The 17,649-nt window shown below is 44.9% G+C and overlaps 1 protein-coding gene across 1 annotated transcript; it reads right to left on the bottom strand.

The window, feature by feature from the left end:
* Positions 1-1,517: 1,517 nt before the first annotated feature.
* LOC142682192 (dnaJ homolog subfamily C member 18-like) lies at positions 1,518-10,949 on the bottom strand. The gene is made up of 2 exons (XM_075847317.1): positions 9,383-10,949; positions 1,518-3,650 (listed from the first exon to the last, which is right to left on the bottom strand). The coding sequence occupies exons 1-2, from the start codon at positions 9,890-9,892 to the stop codon at positions 2,658-2,660; spliced, it is 1,503 nt and encodes a 500-aa protein (XP_075703432.1). The 5' UTR covers positions 9,893-10,949; the 3' UTR covers positions 1,518-2,657.
* Between the last annotated feature and the right edge of the window lie 6,700 nt (positions 10,950-17,649).

Genomic DNA, 17,649 nt, shown 5'->3' with positions numbered 1-17,649 from the left:
CTGCCACCGTACAGTATAATGCCCTCTAGCTGCCCCCACACAGTATAATGCCAAATAGCTGCCCCCACACAGTATAATGCGAAATAGCTGGCCCACACAGTATAATGCCCTCTAGCTGCCACCATACAGTATAATGCCCCATAGATGCACCCTTACAGTATAATGCCCACACATATTCTCCCATGCAGTATAATGAACAAATTCCCCCATACAGTATAATGCCCCCATACAGTATAATGCCCCCTTAGCTGCCCCTAGTGCCAGTGCCCTTGTAGATAGTGACACAGTGCCCATGTAGATAGTGCCCCTGTATAGTGCCTCAGTGTCCATGTAGATAGTGCCACACCCCCTTGATGAGAGCGCATCCTCTTCAGTAACGGGATGGCGGGTCTATCCTTCGGCCGGAGTTATTTTGTTCCTCGCTCATTTTTATAGGGATCCCGATTGACCCCAGCCGTCGTATGATAACTCCACCCACAGCTGGTTGACAACCAACGTGACCATCACTACAACTCCCAGCATCTGCCTAGCTAGCGGAGAAGTGAACATTTGTGGGCGGTCACCTTCTCCTGAATATTACAGAACCATTCACTTCACTGAGGAGTGACCCCCATGTACCGCCACTTCCCTATTTACAGTCGGCACTGGTAAGTTCTTGGGATCGGTGGTGGTCCCAGTGGACGGACTCGTAATGACTTCATTTATACTTCCTCCATGACCCCCTCCCCCATTATCCTAAAGTGGTTCTTACTTGATGCCTGATCTGCCCATCTAACTCCTGACATCTTGGCACCATTGTTATGCGCTCCTGCAACAGACTGGAGCCATGCCACCCATGTAACCGCCTGTAGCATCTAATCAGGATCTGACTGTAAATTTAGCTTTTGCCCAGAGTTAGCCCCCTTTACAGCACCCCAAAGTCTCACTTTACAGTCGCCATCCAGGAACCATTGCCCAGAAATATCTCCAGTTCATAATCATGACAATGCCCATCAGGAACTATACAAGCCTGGCACCATAACTGCTGGCGGAAGGACTGAGAAATTGTGGCTATAAAAATTTGGACATAAAGTGGAGATTTGGGTCCTCGGTGACACCCGCAGAGTTACTCTCTGATGAGACAACCCCTTTGAGAAAGCAGCTGATCGCCACGGGTCCCTGGCACCTCCGGCAAACAGCGGGGGAAGCCAGGCAGGAAATGTAGTCGAATGAACGACTCGAGTCCACCAAAACAGGAACCACTGTCCCGATGTCCTATTAGGGAATATGGACGCCATAGAGGGGGGTCACCAGTCAGTCATAGCCGTGCCTGATCTGGGGGAGGTAGGATTGCCATGGCTATAAGGGACTACCCCACCCAAGACAAGAGCTGATGCTGACCAGCCATGTCCACCCGCACTGGGTAATATCAAACCACTCCCCCTGACTGTCATGTGATCTCAAGAGTCATATGTCAATCATAGGAAGCAGAAGTCTCCTCCCACAACCATCTTCTGAGGAAATGATGATGACCGACATAAAATTCTTCATTTTATTAACTTACAGGCAAAGTCAAATGAAAAATACATCCGTCTAGTGATCTGATCATCGCATTGAAGACATGAGGGGATTTTACAGTTCTTCCTGGAAAAGTCCTGGAAGGAGTTGTTCGTTAGCAACCAATAGGGTTGCAGCTTTTATTCTCCAACCTCAACTACAGTCAGAACTATGTGTGAGATGTCTGCCAGACATAGTAGGGTGGCACCTATTGGGTGACATGAAGACAACGATATGAAGCGCAGTATAGATGATGTTTTTCCAGGTTTATGGGAAGCTCTGTGGCTTAGTGTTGGGTGTGGGTCTATTTTGGCACGTTTTTTTGTCTTTATTCACAGTATAAGGAACATTTCTATAAGTCTCTAAAATGTCTCAGAAAATGTCTTAGAAGGTCCAGACTACATGGATAGAAGGTCCAGACTACATGGATAGAAGGTCCAGACTACATGGATAGAAGGTCCAGACTACATGGATAGAAGGTCCAGATTACATGAATAGAAGGTCCAGACTACATGGATAGAAGGTCCAGACTACATGGAGAGAAGGTCCAGGCTACATGGATAGAAGGTCCAGACTACATGGATAGAAGGTCCAGACTACATGGATGGATAGAAGGTCCAGGCTACATGGATAGAAGGTCCAGGCTAAATGGATAGAAGGTCCAGGCTACATGGATAGAAGGTCCAGACTACATGGATGGATAGAAGGTCCAGGCTACATGGATAGAAGTTCCAGATTACATGTATAGAAGGTCCAGGCTTCATGGTGATTTCTGGGATATAGCTGGACTAGGATCATACAATGAAAGTCACATGGGATTTGGGCCACGCAAATTTTTCCCCCAATTCACTTCTATTGGAGTTTGATGGACATGTGACTGTCATGCTATATAAATATTGTAGTCATATGCACCTTTTACGTGACCCGTTGTTACCCCTACATTGAGCCTACAAGCTTTGTATGACGGAAGTCACCATGTAGCCTGGGCCGAAGGTTCTCGGCTCCATTGCGTGTAAATTTCCTAGTAGCTGTAGTATCAACGGGCTCAAACAGGATTATAGCAGGTCCTTCTAAATGCCATAAAAAGTTTTGTTAGGACCACACCAGATGTCTCTATTGCCTCAACCTCCTCTCCGTATACCTATGAGATCTGATAACTTTCTACAGTTCTCCATCTTGAAGGTGTCTGCCTTCTCTCTTAATCTCTGGTCTCCATAAATCCGGGCAAGGTTGGCCAAGTCGGACCTCTGCTGTTTCTCTTTCCAACAACCGGCTTGGACTTGTTCGGCGTATTCCTTCTCCACTGCCCTCTCCAGCTCCACCAGTGTTTGACCTCGATAACGATTCTGGAAGTTCTGGCCGACAAAATACGGGACTCCCCGGCTGCTGGTTTCCCGAGGGATCGTTAGGCCAGAAGAAGGTTTAGAATGGAGACAGTACGGTGGAGTGGTGGCAGTCATCTGAGCCACCACTGATACCACCACCAGGATCAGGACTGGTAGGACCTGGATGAAGGCAGAATAAGCTGATTTCTGTGGAACACCTTCTTCTTCCTCCTCCTGTCTTCTAGGCCGTTTTATATTATGTTTCTCCATTTCTTCACGCCATCTTGACTTTTTGGGTTCTTGACCCTTCTTCTCCCACCACTTTGGACTTGTCCGTCCAGCATCTTGCTTCCTTTCTTGTTGAGTTTTGGGTCTTCCCGACTCTCGTTTCGCTTCTTTCTGCCCCTTTGATTGACCGCCCTCTGGTTTCTGCTCTTGGCCTTGTCTCCTTCCTTCGTGAGTGGCCTCCTCTTTCCATTTCCATTCTTGACCATTACTTTGTCTCATACTCTCTCTCTGCTGCCCCCTTGGCCTGTCTTGCACATCATCCTCTGCTGACCACCTCTGCCATCTCCCGTCTTCATCTCTTCTGGTTGATCTTGGTGGCTCACGTGGACGACCATTAAAAGCATAAGCAGCTCGGGAAGAAAAGTAACCCCTGAAAAATAGATCAAAGATCTCGTCTGTTGTCAGGTCCGGGTCAGAAGGAGCTTGCTCTCGGCCTTGTGAGTCATCATATGATTTTCTCTTAGTTGGATCACTGAGAACTGCAAAAGCTTTCCCAATAACCTAAAAAAAAAAGCACAAAAGACATTGGTATAAATGGAAGCCAGAAATATAAAAACAATCAAGACCAGCGGCTAACACACTGTTATGGGGACATCTGTGGATGATACATTGTTATGGGGACATCTGTGGATGATACTGTTATGAGACATCTGTGGATGATACACTGTTATGGGGACATCTGTGGATGATACACTGTTATGGGGACATCTGTGGATGATGCACTGTTATGGGGACATCTGTGGATGATATACTGTTATGGGGACATCTGTGGATGAAACACTGTTATGGGGTCATCTGTGGATGATATACTGTTATGGGGACATCTGTGGATGAAGCACTGTTATGGGGTCATCTGTGGATGATACACTGTTATGGGAACATCTGTGGATGATACACTGTTATGGGGACATCTGTGGATGACACTGTTATGAGGACACCTGTGGATGATAGACTGTTATGGGGACATCTGTGGATGACACTGCTATGAGACATCTGTGGAGGATACACTGTTATGGGACATCTGTGGATGATACACTGTTATGGGGACACCTGTGGATGATAGACTGTTATGGGGACATCTGTGGATGACACTGTTATGAGACATCTGTGGAGGATACACTGTTATGGAGACATCTGTGGATGATACACTGTTATGGGGACATCTGTGGATGACACTGTTATGAGACATCTGTGTAGGATACACTGTTATGGGGACATCTGTGGGTGATACACTGTTATGAGGACATCTGTGGGTGATACACTGTTATGAGGACATCTGTGGATGATACACTGTTATGGGGACATCTGTGGATGATACACTGTTATGAGGACATCTGTGGTGATACACTGTTATGGGGATCTGTGGAGGATACACTGTTATGGGGACATCTGTGGTGATACACTGTTATGGAGACATCTGTGGTGATACACTGTTATGGAGACATCTGTGGATGATACACTGTTATGGGGACATCTGTGGATGACACTGCTATGGGGACATATGTGGAAGATACACTGTTATGGGGACATCTGTGGATGATTCACTCTTATGAGGGCATCTGTGGATGATACACTTATGAGGACATGTGTGGATGATACACTTATGAGGACATGTGTGGGTGATACACTTATGAGGACATGTGTGGGTGATACACTTATGAGGACATGTGTGGATGATACACTTATGAGGACATGTGTGGATGATACACTGTTATGAGGACATCTGTGGATGATACACGGTTATGAGAGCATCTTTGGATGTCACGGTTATGGGGACATATGTGGATGATACACTGGTATGGGGACATCTGTGGGTGATACACTGGTATGGGGACATCTGTGGGTGATACACTGTTATGGGGACATATGTGGAAGATACACTCTTATGAGGACATCTGTGGATGATTCACTCTTATGGGAGCATCTTCGGATGTCACTCTTATGGGGACATCTGTGGGTGATACACTGCTATGAGGACATCTGTGGATGACACTGTTATGGGGACATCTGTGGATGACACTATTATGGGGACATCTGTGGATGATACACTGTTATGGGGACATCTGCAGATGATACACTGTTATGGGGATATCTGTGGATGATGCACTGTTATGGGGATATATGTGGATGATACACTGTTATGGGGATATATGTGGATGATACACTGTTATGGGGACATCTGCAGATGATACACTGTTATGGGGATATCTGTGGATGATACACTGTTATGGGGACATCTGTGGATGATACACTGTTATGAGGAGATCTGTGGATGATACACTGTTATGGGGATATATGTGGATAATACACTGGTATGGGGACATCTGTGGATGACACTGTTATGGGGATTTCTGTGGATGATACACTGTTATGGGGATATATGTGGATGATACACTGTTATGGGGACATCTGTGGATGATACACTGTTATGGGGATATATGTGGATGATACACTGTTATGGGGATATCTGTGAATGATACACTGTTATGGGGATATATGTGGATGATACACTGTTATGGGGATTTCTGTGGATGATACACTGTTATGGGGATATATGTGGATGATACACTGGTATGGGGACATCTGTGGATGATACACTGTTATGAGGACATCTGTGGGTGATACACTGTTATGAGGACATCTGTGGGTGATACACTGTTATGGGGATATATGTGGATGATACACTGGTATGGGGACATCTGTGGATGATACACTGTTATGGGGATTTCTGTGGATGATACACTGTTATGGGGATATATGTGGATGATACACTGGTATGGGGACATCTGTGGATGATACACTGTTATGGGGATTTCTGTGGATGATACACTGTTATGGGGATATATGTGGATGATACACTGGTATGGGGACATCTGTGGATGACATTGTTATGGGGACATCTTTGGCAGATCCGGATCTATTGAGTGGTTTATTTGTTATACTGTATCTGTTTTTGGGAACGCTGGGTGTAAACTATTATGGTGTGGTTCTTATTCAACTTTTCTAGACTTCAGAAGGGCAGATCTTGTCATTATACTGCAAATGTGAACAATACATTTTCCACTACAAAGCAGATTTGTTATTCAGAGGCCCTGATAAGCTGTGAGATATCCTCGTAAATGATTTTATTCCGACCTTATTGGGTATCGCCACCCAGAAATTAGGACTAGGAGGCCGGTAATATAATAATAATAATACAACAACAATAATAATAATATAACAATAATAATAATAATACAACAAAAACAACAATAATAATAATAATAATAATAATAATACAACAAAAACAAAATAATAATATAATAATAATACAACAATAATAATATAATAATAATAGTAATATTAATAATAATAGTAATAATAATAATAATAATAATAATAAAACAACAAAAACAACAACAACAACAACAATAATAATAATAATAATAATAATATAATAAAATAATAATAATAATAATACAACAAAAACAACAACAATAATAATAATATAATAAAATAATGATAATATAATAATAATAATAATAATAATAATAATAATAATAAATGTATTTTTCCCCTCACCCACCAGGGATGCTTACATGAACCCCTTTCCTGACAAAAACTACCAGCTCTGCTTGCATTAACTCTTTCATTGCCCTAGACCACCAGGGATTCTTGCATTATCGCCTTTCCTGTCCTAGACCTCCAGCTTTGTTTGCATTACTCTTTTCACTTCCAGTAGCAGAACTATTACTATAGCAGCCATATCGGGTGGTATGGGGCTTGCGGCATAACATTTATGTGTAGGGCGTCAAGGGTTCCCTAATGCCCGGTGGCGTCACTGATATCAGGCATCCAGGGCCCTTGGTGACTGACATTCAATTGTATCTGTATCCTTAGGACACATATACAATTCAATACTATGGTGGAGCAGGGAGATAGATCCCTGCTCTGCCATTCACTCGGCTACAGGCCACGTTGGGCCTGCAGTCTATAAGACGCTGGGACAGGATCCCTGTGCAGGCTGGCGCGATTACGTCACTGGATCACGCCTAGGCAAGGGTCCTGTCTCGGCATCTCATAGGCTGCTAAGGAGGCTGTGGAGCTGCTTCGTTCATTGCAGCAATAGGGCTAGGAGAATACAATGTTTTTTTATTGGTTTGGGGGCACTATCTTCAAGAAGGGGTGGATGTCACAATCTACAAAAGGGGGCTGTGTGTGGCAGCATCTACAAGGGGGGGTGTGGCACTATCTACTATAGCAGGCTGTGTGGCGCTATCTACAAGGAGAGGCTGTGTGGCACTATCTACAAGGAGAGGTTGTGTGGCACTATCTACAAGGAGAGGTTGTGTGGTGTTATCTATAAGGGGGCTGTGTGTGGCAGTATCTACAAGGGGGGGGTGTAGCAGTATCTACAAGGGGGGTGTGTGGCACTATCTACTATAGCAGGCTGCGTGGCACTATCTACAAGGAGAGGCTGTGTGAAGACTATCTACAAAGGGGGTGTGTGGCAGTATCTACTATAGCAGGCTGTGTGGCACTATCTACAAGGAGAGGCTGTGTGGCACTATCTACAAGGGGGGTGTGTGGCAGTATCTACTATAGCAGGCTGTGTGGCACTATCTACAAGGAGAGGGTGTGTGGCACTATCTACAAGGGGTGTGTGTGGCAGTATCTACTATAGGGGGCTGTGTGTGGGGCACTATCTAAAAGGAGGGGCTGTGTGGCACTATCTACAAGAGGGGGCGGTGGGTGGCACTATCTACAAGAGGAGATGGTGTGTGCCACTATCTACAAGAGGGGGCAGTGTGGCACTATCTACAAGGGGGATGTGTGGCACTATCTACAAGGGGGATGTGTGGCACTATCTACAAGGGAGTGTGTGGACATTTTTACAAGGGGGCTGTGTGTGGCACTATCTACAAGGGTGCGGTGTGTGGCACTATCTACAAGGAGGGGCTGTGTGGCACTATCTACAAGGGGGTGTGTGGACATTTTTACAAGGAGGTTGTGTGGCACTATCTACAAGGGGGGCTGTGTGACACTATCTACAAGGGGAGCTGTGTGGCACTATCTACAAGGGGGGATGTGTGGCACTATCTACAAGGGGAGCTGTGTGGCACTATCTATAAGGGGGGATGTGTGGCACTATCTACCAATGGGGGGCAAGCCACGCTAGGCCTGCAGTATATAAGATGCTGGGACAGGATCCCTGCGCAGGCCGGCATGATTACGTTACTGGATCACGCCTACACAAAGGTCCCGTCTCTGCATCTCATAGGCTGCTGAGGAGGCTGTGGAGCAGCTATGTTCATTACGGGAACGGGGCTAGGAGAGTACAATGTTTTTTTAATTGTTTGGGGGCACTATCTTCAAGAAGGGGTGGGTGGCACAATCTGCAAAAGGGGACTGTGTGTCTGGCACTATCTACAAGGAGGGGCTGTGTGGCACTATCTACAAGGAGAGGCTGTGTGGCACTATCTACAAGGATGGTCTGTGTGGCACTATCAACAAGGGGGGTATGTGGCACTATCTACAAGGGGGCTCTGTGTGGCACTATCTACAAGAGGGGCTGTGTGGCACTATCTTCAAGGGGGGTGCTATGGGGCCCAGTCTTTCCTAGTCACGCCCCTGCCACCGGGGATACTAGCATTAATCCCTTTCCTGCCATGGACCACTAGGGATGTTGGTATTAACCCTTCCACTACCCTAGACCCCAGGGATATTAGATAGTAAAAATAATTTTTGGTGGTAAAGGTAGCAACCCGGCTGGAGCAGTTTTGAAAAATCTCCATTTCTTCCTAAATTTTAATTTACCTGGTACCTCGTTGCTGACACAGGTGGAGTTTGTCTGATGATGACAGGAGGTGACACAGAACCATGTTGTCAGACCACCATCCCCCATTCTAATTCTTAAAAAATCTTAACTTACAGCGGGGTCCAGTAATGTGCTAGGACTGGGTGACAACCAACATGGCCGTCATTACAGCTCCCCAGTTATCACCCAGCTTTCTCACATCCCTGAACCTCAAAGCTTCCTAGTGATTTAGCGAAAGCTGATTGCCATTGAGGAGTGTGGGACAGGTGGGTGACAACCCTTGTAGGAGTTTTAATGGCGGCCATATTGGTTGTCACCCAGCTTTCCCATAATCCAAAATAACTAAGAAACAGCTGGATAGGATTTTTGTATTTTCACATAACACACAGCAAACACCACCCGCTACCCTTCACATTGGCTCACCATCCCCGTTCACCTTGAAGGCCTCTGTAGCCCCCGGGGAGCTGTTCTTGTCCGGGTGGTATCTCAGCGCCAGTTTCCGGTACGCCTTCCGGATCACCTCCGTGTTGGCGTCCTTTCTAACTCCAAGGACTTGGTAGTAATCCTCTTGGTTTTCAAAGCCTTGCATCACCCTTTCCTCTTCTTCATCTTCATCATCATCATCATCATCCTCATCGTCATCATAATCTCCTTCATCGTCTTCTTCTTCTTCTTGCCACTCTGGCCTGCTGCAGTTCCCGCAACCAGCATGGTGGTTTTGGTGGGCCCAGAAGTCACGTTGCTCATAGTGACCATGCGTTTGTTCACAGGGGCCTTCTTCGGCTTCAAAATAACCTCCTCGTATGGCCTGTATGAGCCCGGCAGCCGTGCGCGTTGGGTAGAGACCTTGGGCTTGATATAGGTAATTCAGAGCATCCCCCGTTCTTCCGCACTGGAGTCGCACCCGTGCGATCTTTATGAGCATCTCGGCTCTTTGCCGCTCCATCTCAACCGGCGTTGTGTCCGAATATTACTAAAAAAGTCCAAGTATCATGCAAAAAAACTGGCAACAATTTTTGCAAACTCCGAAGAACTAACCAAAATTTTGTAAAAAATAAATGTATTTTTATCAAATTCTCTTAAGAGGTTTTTCTGTAATCTAGTAGCCCTAATAATAATAACAAATAAATAAATTCAAATCAATAAATTATACTAAAAAGAAATCTAAAATGTTTTTCCAATTCAGGTTTTTCTTTTTAAAATCTTAAATCATTAAGACAAAAATTCTCACAAGAATTTTCGCAAATTCTCAGGCTCTCCAACACGAGTCCCTGTCAATATATCTTCTCCTTCTATTCTCCAGTGTTCCGCGATGATAACTTTTTTTCAAAAAATCCTGTTCAAAATTCCTAAAAATTTCAGAAATTAAAAAAATTTAAATTCTGAAAAAAAGGTCATAAAAGGCAGAATTTTCTTTTTAGTAAATTAACTAAGGCATTTTCCTGCACATATAGAACGCGAAGGTGGCACGGTCGGCGTGAGTGAACACAGCGCTGTCTTGAAGGTAACGATCGTTTGTAGACGGAGGTGTTACGGTTTCTTCGCAGCCTGTCATCGACACCCATCAAGGGATCCAGGGTGTCAGCAGCTGCTCATGAATATGGATGCGACTCCGGCATTCCCGCTCATCGGGATGGTAGCGTCCTGTGCAGTGCGGATTCCTCTGTGTTCTCTCGGCTGGGAATTCCTGGCCAGATTGTGTAATAATACAATATTGCAGATGTCAGGATCCTGGGCGTCCAGCATCCGGAGGAGGAGATGATTATACCGCAGGGGTTATATCGCTCTCGTCACCTGCACGGTGCTGCTGTAGAAATGACAGTAATCCTACGATCCCCCTCCTGTATGGATTAATTAGCCGGAGCCCGGGAGCAAGGCATCGTATGTCGCTGGCCTCCTTTCACATCCCATCCCCCATCTGTCCTATAAAAAGCCTTGGAGAGAGGCTTCACACAGCTCACATACTACAGACAGCAGCAGCTGATCCGCAGCAACCCACGCTGCTTCCTTCCTAGTCCAGGGGATGATGGGTAATGTAGTTCTCACAGTAGCTGAGCATTATTTATTTATGTATTACACTCCACACTCCCAATTTATGGAATATTAAATAATATATAAAAATATGAATTACAGTCTATAAAGACAAGATATACGGAATGTGGCAAACTAATAATAATTATAATAATAGTAATAATAATAATAATAACTAATAATAATAATAATAATAATAATAATAATATAATAATAATAATATAATAATAATAATAACTATAATAATAATAATAATAATATAATAATAATAATAATAATAATATAATAACTATAATAATAATAATAATTATAATAATAGTAATAATAATACTAACAACTATAATAATAATAATAATACTAATAATATAATAATAATATAATAATAATAATAATAATATAATAACTATAATAATAATAATAATACTAATAATATAATAATAATAATATAATAATAATAATAATATAATAATAATAATAATAATATAACAATATAACAATTGTGATAATGATAATAATAATAATAATAATAATAATAATAGTAATAATAATAATAATAATAGTGATGATAATAATAATAAATAATAATAATAATAAATAATAATAACAATAATGATAATAATAATAGTGATAATAATAATAATAATAATAATAATAATAATGTGCCTGTCATACTGCCCATATAATACCAATAGTGTCCAGATTATAGTGCCAGTCACAGTATCCACACAATATTGCAATGAAGACCCCCATATAACAGTCCGGTCATAATAACCATATAACAGGTCATTAGAATTTTTTGAATCTTACTGAAAATCGTAGGAATTTGGGGCAATTTGATCCTAAATGCCCAAAATTGGAGAGATTTCAGTCTTTTCAGACGCATCTGTTGATGTTTAGCTCGTGACGTTAAGGGCACAGCAGGGGCTTTCATAGGACACCGGCCGCAAGCTCTTTTGGGGACAATTGTGCCTGGCACAATTGTGGCATCTTAGGAAGAAATACGTATGGGGGCATCTGAAACTGAGGCGCTTATGGAATCATCCTTGGCAGGCACACAGTTCTGAGTGCATATGTGGGTGGTCCTGTTATGGGGCACTGTAGCGATCACTGTTATGGGGGCACTGTAGCTGTCACTGTTATGGGGGCACTGTAGCTGTCACTTTTATGGGGCATTGTAGCTGTCACTTTTATGGGGCACTGTAGCTGTCATTTTTTTGGGGCACTGTAGATGTCACTGTTATGTGGCACTGTAGCTGTCACTGTTATGGGGCACTGTAGCGTCACTGTTATGGGGCACTGTAGCTGTCACTGTTATGGGGCATTGTAGCTGTCACTTTTATGGGGCACTGTAGCTGTCACTGTTATGGGGCACTGTAGCTGTCACTGTTATGGGGCACTGTAGCTGTCACTTTTATGTGGCACTGTTGCTGACACTGTTATGGGGCACTGTAGCTGTCATTTTTATGGGGCACTGTAGATGTCACTGTTATGTGGCTCTGTAGCTGTCACTTTTATGGGGCACTGTAGCTGTCACTTTTACGGGGCACTGTAGCTGTCACTGTTATGGGGCATTGTAGCTGTCACTTTTATGTGGCACTGTAGCTGTCACTGTTATGGGAGACTGTAGCTGTCACTTTTATGGGACACTAGCTGTCACTGTTATGGGACACTGTAGCTGTCACTTTTACGGGGCACTCTAGCGGTCACTGTTATGGGGCATTGTAGCTGTCACTTTTATGGGGCACTGTAGCTGTCACTGTTATGGGGCACTGTAGCTGTCACTGTTATGGGGCACTGTAGCTGTCACTTTTATGTGGCACTGTTGCTGACACTGTTATGGGGCACTGTAGCTGTCATTTTTATGGGGCACTGTAGATGTCACTGTTATGTGGCTCTGTAGCTGTCACTTTTATGGGGCACTGTAGCTGTCACTTTTACGGGGCACTGTAGCTGTCACTGTTATGGGGCACTGTAGCTGTCACTTTTATGTGGCACTGTAGCTGTCACTGTTATGGGAGACTGTAGCTGTCACTTTTATGGGACACTAGCTGTCACTGTTATGGGACACTGTAGCTGTCACTTTTACGGGGCACTGTAGCTGTCACTGTTATGGGGCATTGTAGCTGTCACTTTTATGTGGCACTGTAGCTGTCACTTTTATGTGGCACTGTAGCTGTCACTGTTATGGGGCACTGTAGCTGTCACTGTTATGGGGCACTGTAGCTGTCACTGTTATGGGGCACTGTAGCTGAAACTTTTATGGGGCACTGTAGATGTCCTGTTATGTGGCACTGTAGCTCTCACTGTTATGGGGCATTATCGCTGTCACTTTTATGTGGCACTGCAGCTGTTATGGGGCACTGTAGCTGTCACTTTTATGGGTCACTGTAGCTGTCACTTTTATGGGGCACTGTAGCTGTCACTGTTATGGGGCATTGTAGCTGTCACTTTTATGTGGCACTATAGCTGTCACTGTTATGGGGCACTGTAGCTGTCACTTTTATGTGGCACTGTAGCTGTCACTTTTATGTGGCACTGTAGCTGTCACTGTTATGGGGCACTGTAGCTGTAATGACGGGGTAGGGAGACAGACAGGTGAGCCCTAATCTACCCGCCACTCAGTCCCTGCCTACTTGCAACGACCCGTCCTAGGCGACGGGGTACAACTGAGCGACGGTCCCTACGCTCAGTAAGTGCACGACAGACAAACAGACAAGGATACACAGAAGCTAGGGAAACGGGGCAGCTGCCCACGGAGACACCGTGAGCAATGAGAGTAGTGAACGAGCCGAGTCAAACCAGGAGTGCACGAGGTACAAAACGCAGAGCAGGAGAGTGGTCAGTAAGCCAAGGTCAATAACAAGCAGAGGATCAGTAGTTCAAGCAGCAGCAGCAGCAGAGCCAGGAAACAAGCAAAGCAGAATCACAGGCAAAGGAGGAACAGGAAAGGCAGGTATAATTAGACAGAGGGTGGGAGCTAGCTCCGTCTGGCCAGGCTGTGATAGGCTCTCCCATTCCTAAGCCTGCCATCCTGAGTGGTGGAAGATGGAGTCAGTCTCACAGACATAGGAGCAAGTGCAGACTGATTACCTATGGGCGATGACTAGGAAGCTGTGTCTGGCAGATCCTTTACAGTAGCTGACACTTTTATGTGGCACTATAGCTGTCACTTTTATGTGGCACTGTTGCTTTCACTGTTATGGGGCACTGTAGCTGTCATTTTTATGGGGCACTGTAGCTGTCAATGTTATGTGGCACTGTAGCTGTCACTTTTATGGGACACTGTAGCTGTCACTGTTATGTGGCACTGTAGCTGTCACTTTTATGTGGCATTATAGCTGTCACTATTATGGGGCATTGTAGCTGTCACTGTTATGGGGCATTGTAGCTGACACTTTTATGGGGCACTGTAGCTGTCACTGTTATGTGGCATTGTAGATCTCACTGTTATGGGGCATTATCACTGTCACTTTTATGTGGCACTGTAGCTGTCACTGTTATGGGGCACTGTAGCTGTCACTGTTATGGGGCACTGTAGCTGTCACTTTTATGGGGCACTGTAGCTGTCACTGTTATGTGGCACTGTAGCTGTCACTGTTATGGGGCACTGTAGCTGTTACTGTTATGGGGAATTGTAGCTGTCACTTTTATGTGGCTCTGTAGCTGTCACTGTTATGGGGCACTGTAGCTGACACTTTTATGGGGCACTGTAGCGGTCACTGTTATGTGGCACTGTAGCTCTCACTGTAATGGAGCATTATCACTGTCACTTTTATGTGGCACTGTAGCTGTCACTGTTATGGGGCACTGTAGCTGTCACTTTTATGGGGCACTGTAGCTGTCACTTTTATGGGGCACTGTAGCTGTCACTGTTATGGGGCATTGTAGCTGTCACTTTTATGTGGCACTGTAGCTGTCACTGTTATGGGGCACTGTAGCTGTCACTGTAATGGGGCACTGTAGCTGTCACTGTTATGTGGCACTGTTGCTCTCACTGTTATGGGGCATTATCGCTGTCACTTTTATGTGGCACTGTAGCTGTCACTGTTATGGGGCACTGTAGCTGTCACTTTTATGGGGCACTGTAGCTGTCACTTTTATGGGGCACTCTAGCGGTCACTGTTATGGGGCACTGTAGCTGTCACTGTTATGGGGCACTGTAGCTGACACTTCTATGGGGAACTGTAGCTGTCACTGTTATGTGGCACTGTAGCTCTCACTGTTATGGGGCATTATCACTGTCACTTTTATGTGCCACTGTAGCTGTCACTTTTATGGGGCACTGTAGCTGTTACTGTTATGGGGCATTGTAGCTGTCACTGTTATGTGGCACTGTAGCTCTCACTGTTATGGGGCATTATCGCTGTCACTTTTATGTGGCACTGTAGCTGTCACTTTTATGGGGCACTGTAGCTGTTACTGCTATGGGGCACTGTAGCTGTCACTTTTATGGGGCATTGTAGCTGTCACTGTTATAGGGCGCTGTAGCGATCACTGTTATGGGGCGCTGTAGCGATCACTTTTATGGGGCACTGTAGCTGTCACTTTTATGGGGCACTGTAGCTGTTATTGTTATGGGGCATTGTAGCTGTCACTTTTATGTGGCACTGTAGCTGTCACTGTTATAGGGCGCTGTAGCGATCACTGTTATGGGGCGCTGTAGCGATCACTTTTATGGGGCACTGTAGCGGTCACTGTTATGGGCCACTGTAGCGGTCACTGTTACGGGGCACTGTAGCTGTCACTGTTTTGGGGCACTGTAGCCTTCACTGTTATGGGGCACTGTAGCCCTCACTGTTATGGGGCACTGTAGCGATCACGGTTATGGGGAACTTTAGCTGTCACTGTTATGGGGCACTGTAGTGGACACTGTTATGGGGCACTGTAGTGGACACTGTTATGGGGCACTGTAGCTGTCACTGTTATGGGGCACTGTAGCTGTCACTGTTATGGGGCACTGTAGCTGTCACTGTTATGGGGCACTGTAGCTGTCACTTTTATGGGCACTGTAGCTGTCACTGTTATGGGGTGCTTTGTCTGTCACAGTTATGGAAGCAATGTAACTGTTATCAGAGGCAATGTGGCTATTATTGTTATGTGAGGCACTGTAACTGTCATTATTATGGGGACACTGCAACTGTCACTGTTTTGGAAGAACTGTGACTGTCACTGGTATTGGGACACTGTGATTGTCACTGTTAAGGACACTGACTGTCATTATCCGGACACTGTGATTGTCACTGCTATGGGGACACTGTACTGTCATTGTTATCGGGACACTGTAGGTGGCACTGTGATGGGGACAATGTGACTTGCAATTTTGTGAGGACACTATGGCTGCCACTGTTATAAGGACACTGTGTGCTCCCATAGTCCTGTCAGCTACCAAAAGTGCCCCGTAATAGGCTCCCATAAAGATGTTACCTACAGACAGTACGCCATATCATTATTAGTCAGACAGTGCCCCTATAACATTGTCAGCCATAAACAGTGCCACCATATTAATGTTAGCCATTGACAGTGCCGCCAGAACATTACCAGACACAAAACCCCCATAACAATGCCAGTTGCAGGCAGTACCCACATAACATTTTTAATAAGGTGGTTAGCCTTAGAGAGCGCACCCAAAATATTACTATTTACAGTCCTCTATAACATTTATCAGCCACAGTGCCCACTTAACATTATCAACCGTGACGCCATAATGTAGTTAGCCACAAGATTAACCTCCTTAACATTGCCAGCCATAGTGCCACCATAACATTGTCAGACACACACTGCACCCCATAATATTGCCAGATACATACTAATAATATTGCCAGGCATGGTGCCTTATATCATAGCCAGCAACGTTTCCCCCATAACTTGACACCCACTAGTAATACCCCAACAGCAGACAATATAGCAGATAGTGGAGCTCTGTCCAGTCAATGCGGACTGTGACACTAAGGGGGGGGGGGGGGTCTTCTGTTGTCACCGATAATAAGCACCCACTGAGTCTTCACTTTTGGGGGTGCTTTATCCCCACACGTTCCTGTGTTGTAAATGACATCCCCGTTTCCGGGCGTTCTATTAGAATCGGAAGCATTACATTTTTGTGCCCTTATAATGGAGACTGATTGGCAGTTGCCTGAACTTCTCTGGATGATCCAGTTTCACACTGTCAGTGCTTCCTGGAACGTCCTGGCCGCCCGAGACTCCGATAATGCTGCCTGGATAAGCCCTGGTTATAAATAGCGGGTAAACAGGGCGAGCACAGAACAGGACGCGACTGCTGAATGCTGCGCTTCTGATGTGTCATGTGATCCGCGGGGCTCATGATATAGCAAACCAGACCCAGGAAACTGCATACAATATGGCTGCCGGGGGACAACAACTGTGGGGGATGGGGAGGGTTACGCTGACTCAGAGTCCCGGCTGTGCATTATACTGTAAGGTATGTATATAGTGCTGACATAGTCCACAGCGTCACTCACATCCGTCCCACTACATTGGTACATTGTAGCAAACCATCAGCTGCATGAGCAGGACTAGGTCAGGATTAGATTTTCAGCCTCTGGATGTTAACAAGAATGTTTCCATTCACATACTGCATGCAGAGATCTTGAAATGTTGAGGAACTAAATCACAAGGTCTATTAGAAGTAGCAAAGGGTTTTATTATTCAATGAGT

The sequence above is a fragment of the Rhinoderma darwinii genome, assembly GCF_050947455.1.
Source record: "Rhinoderma darwinii isolate aRhiDar2 chromosome 3 unlocalized genomic scaffold, aRhiDar2.hap1 SUPER_3_unloc_11, whole genome shotgun sequence".
In the NCBI taxonomy this organism is placed as follows: Eukaryota; Metazoa; Chordata; class Amphibia; order Anura; family Rhinodermatidae; genus Rhinoderma; species Rhinoderma darwinii.
The sequence above is the reverse complement of the archived record's forward strand: the minus strand, read 5'-3'. Positions and strand labels throughout refer to the sequence as shown.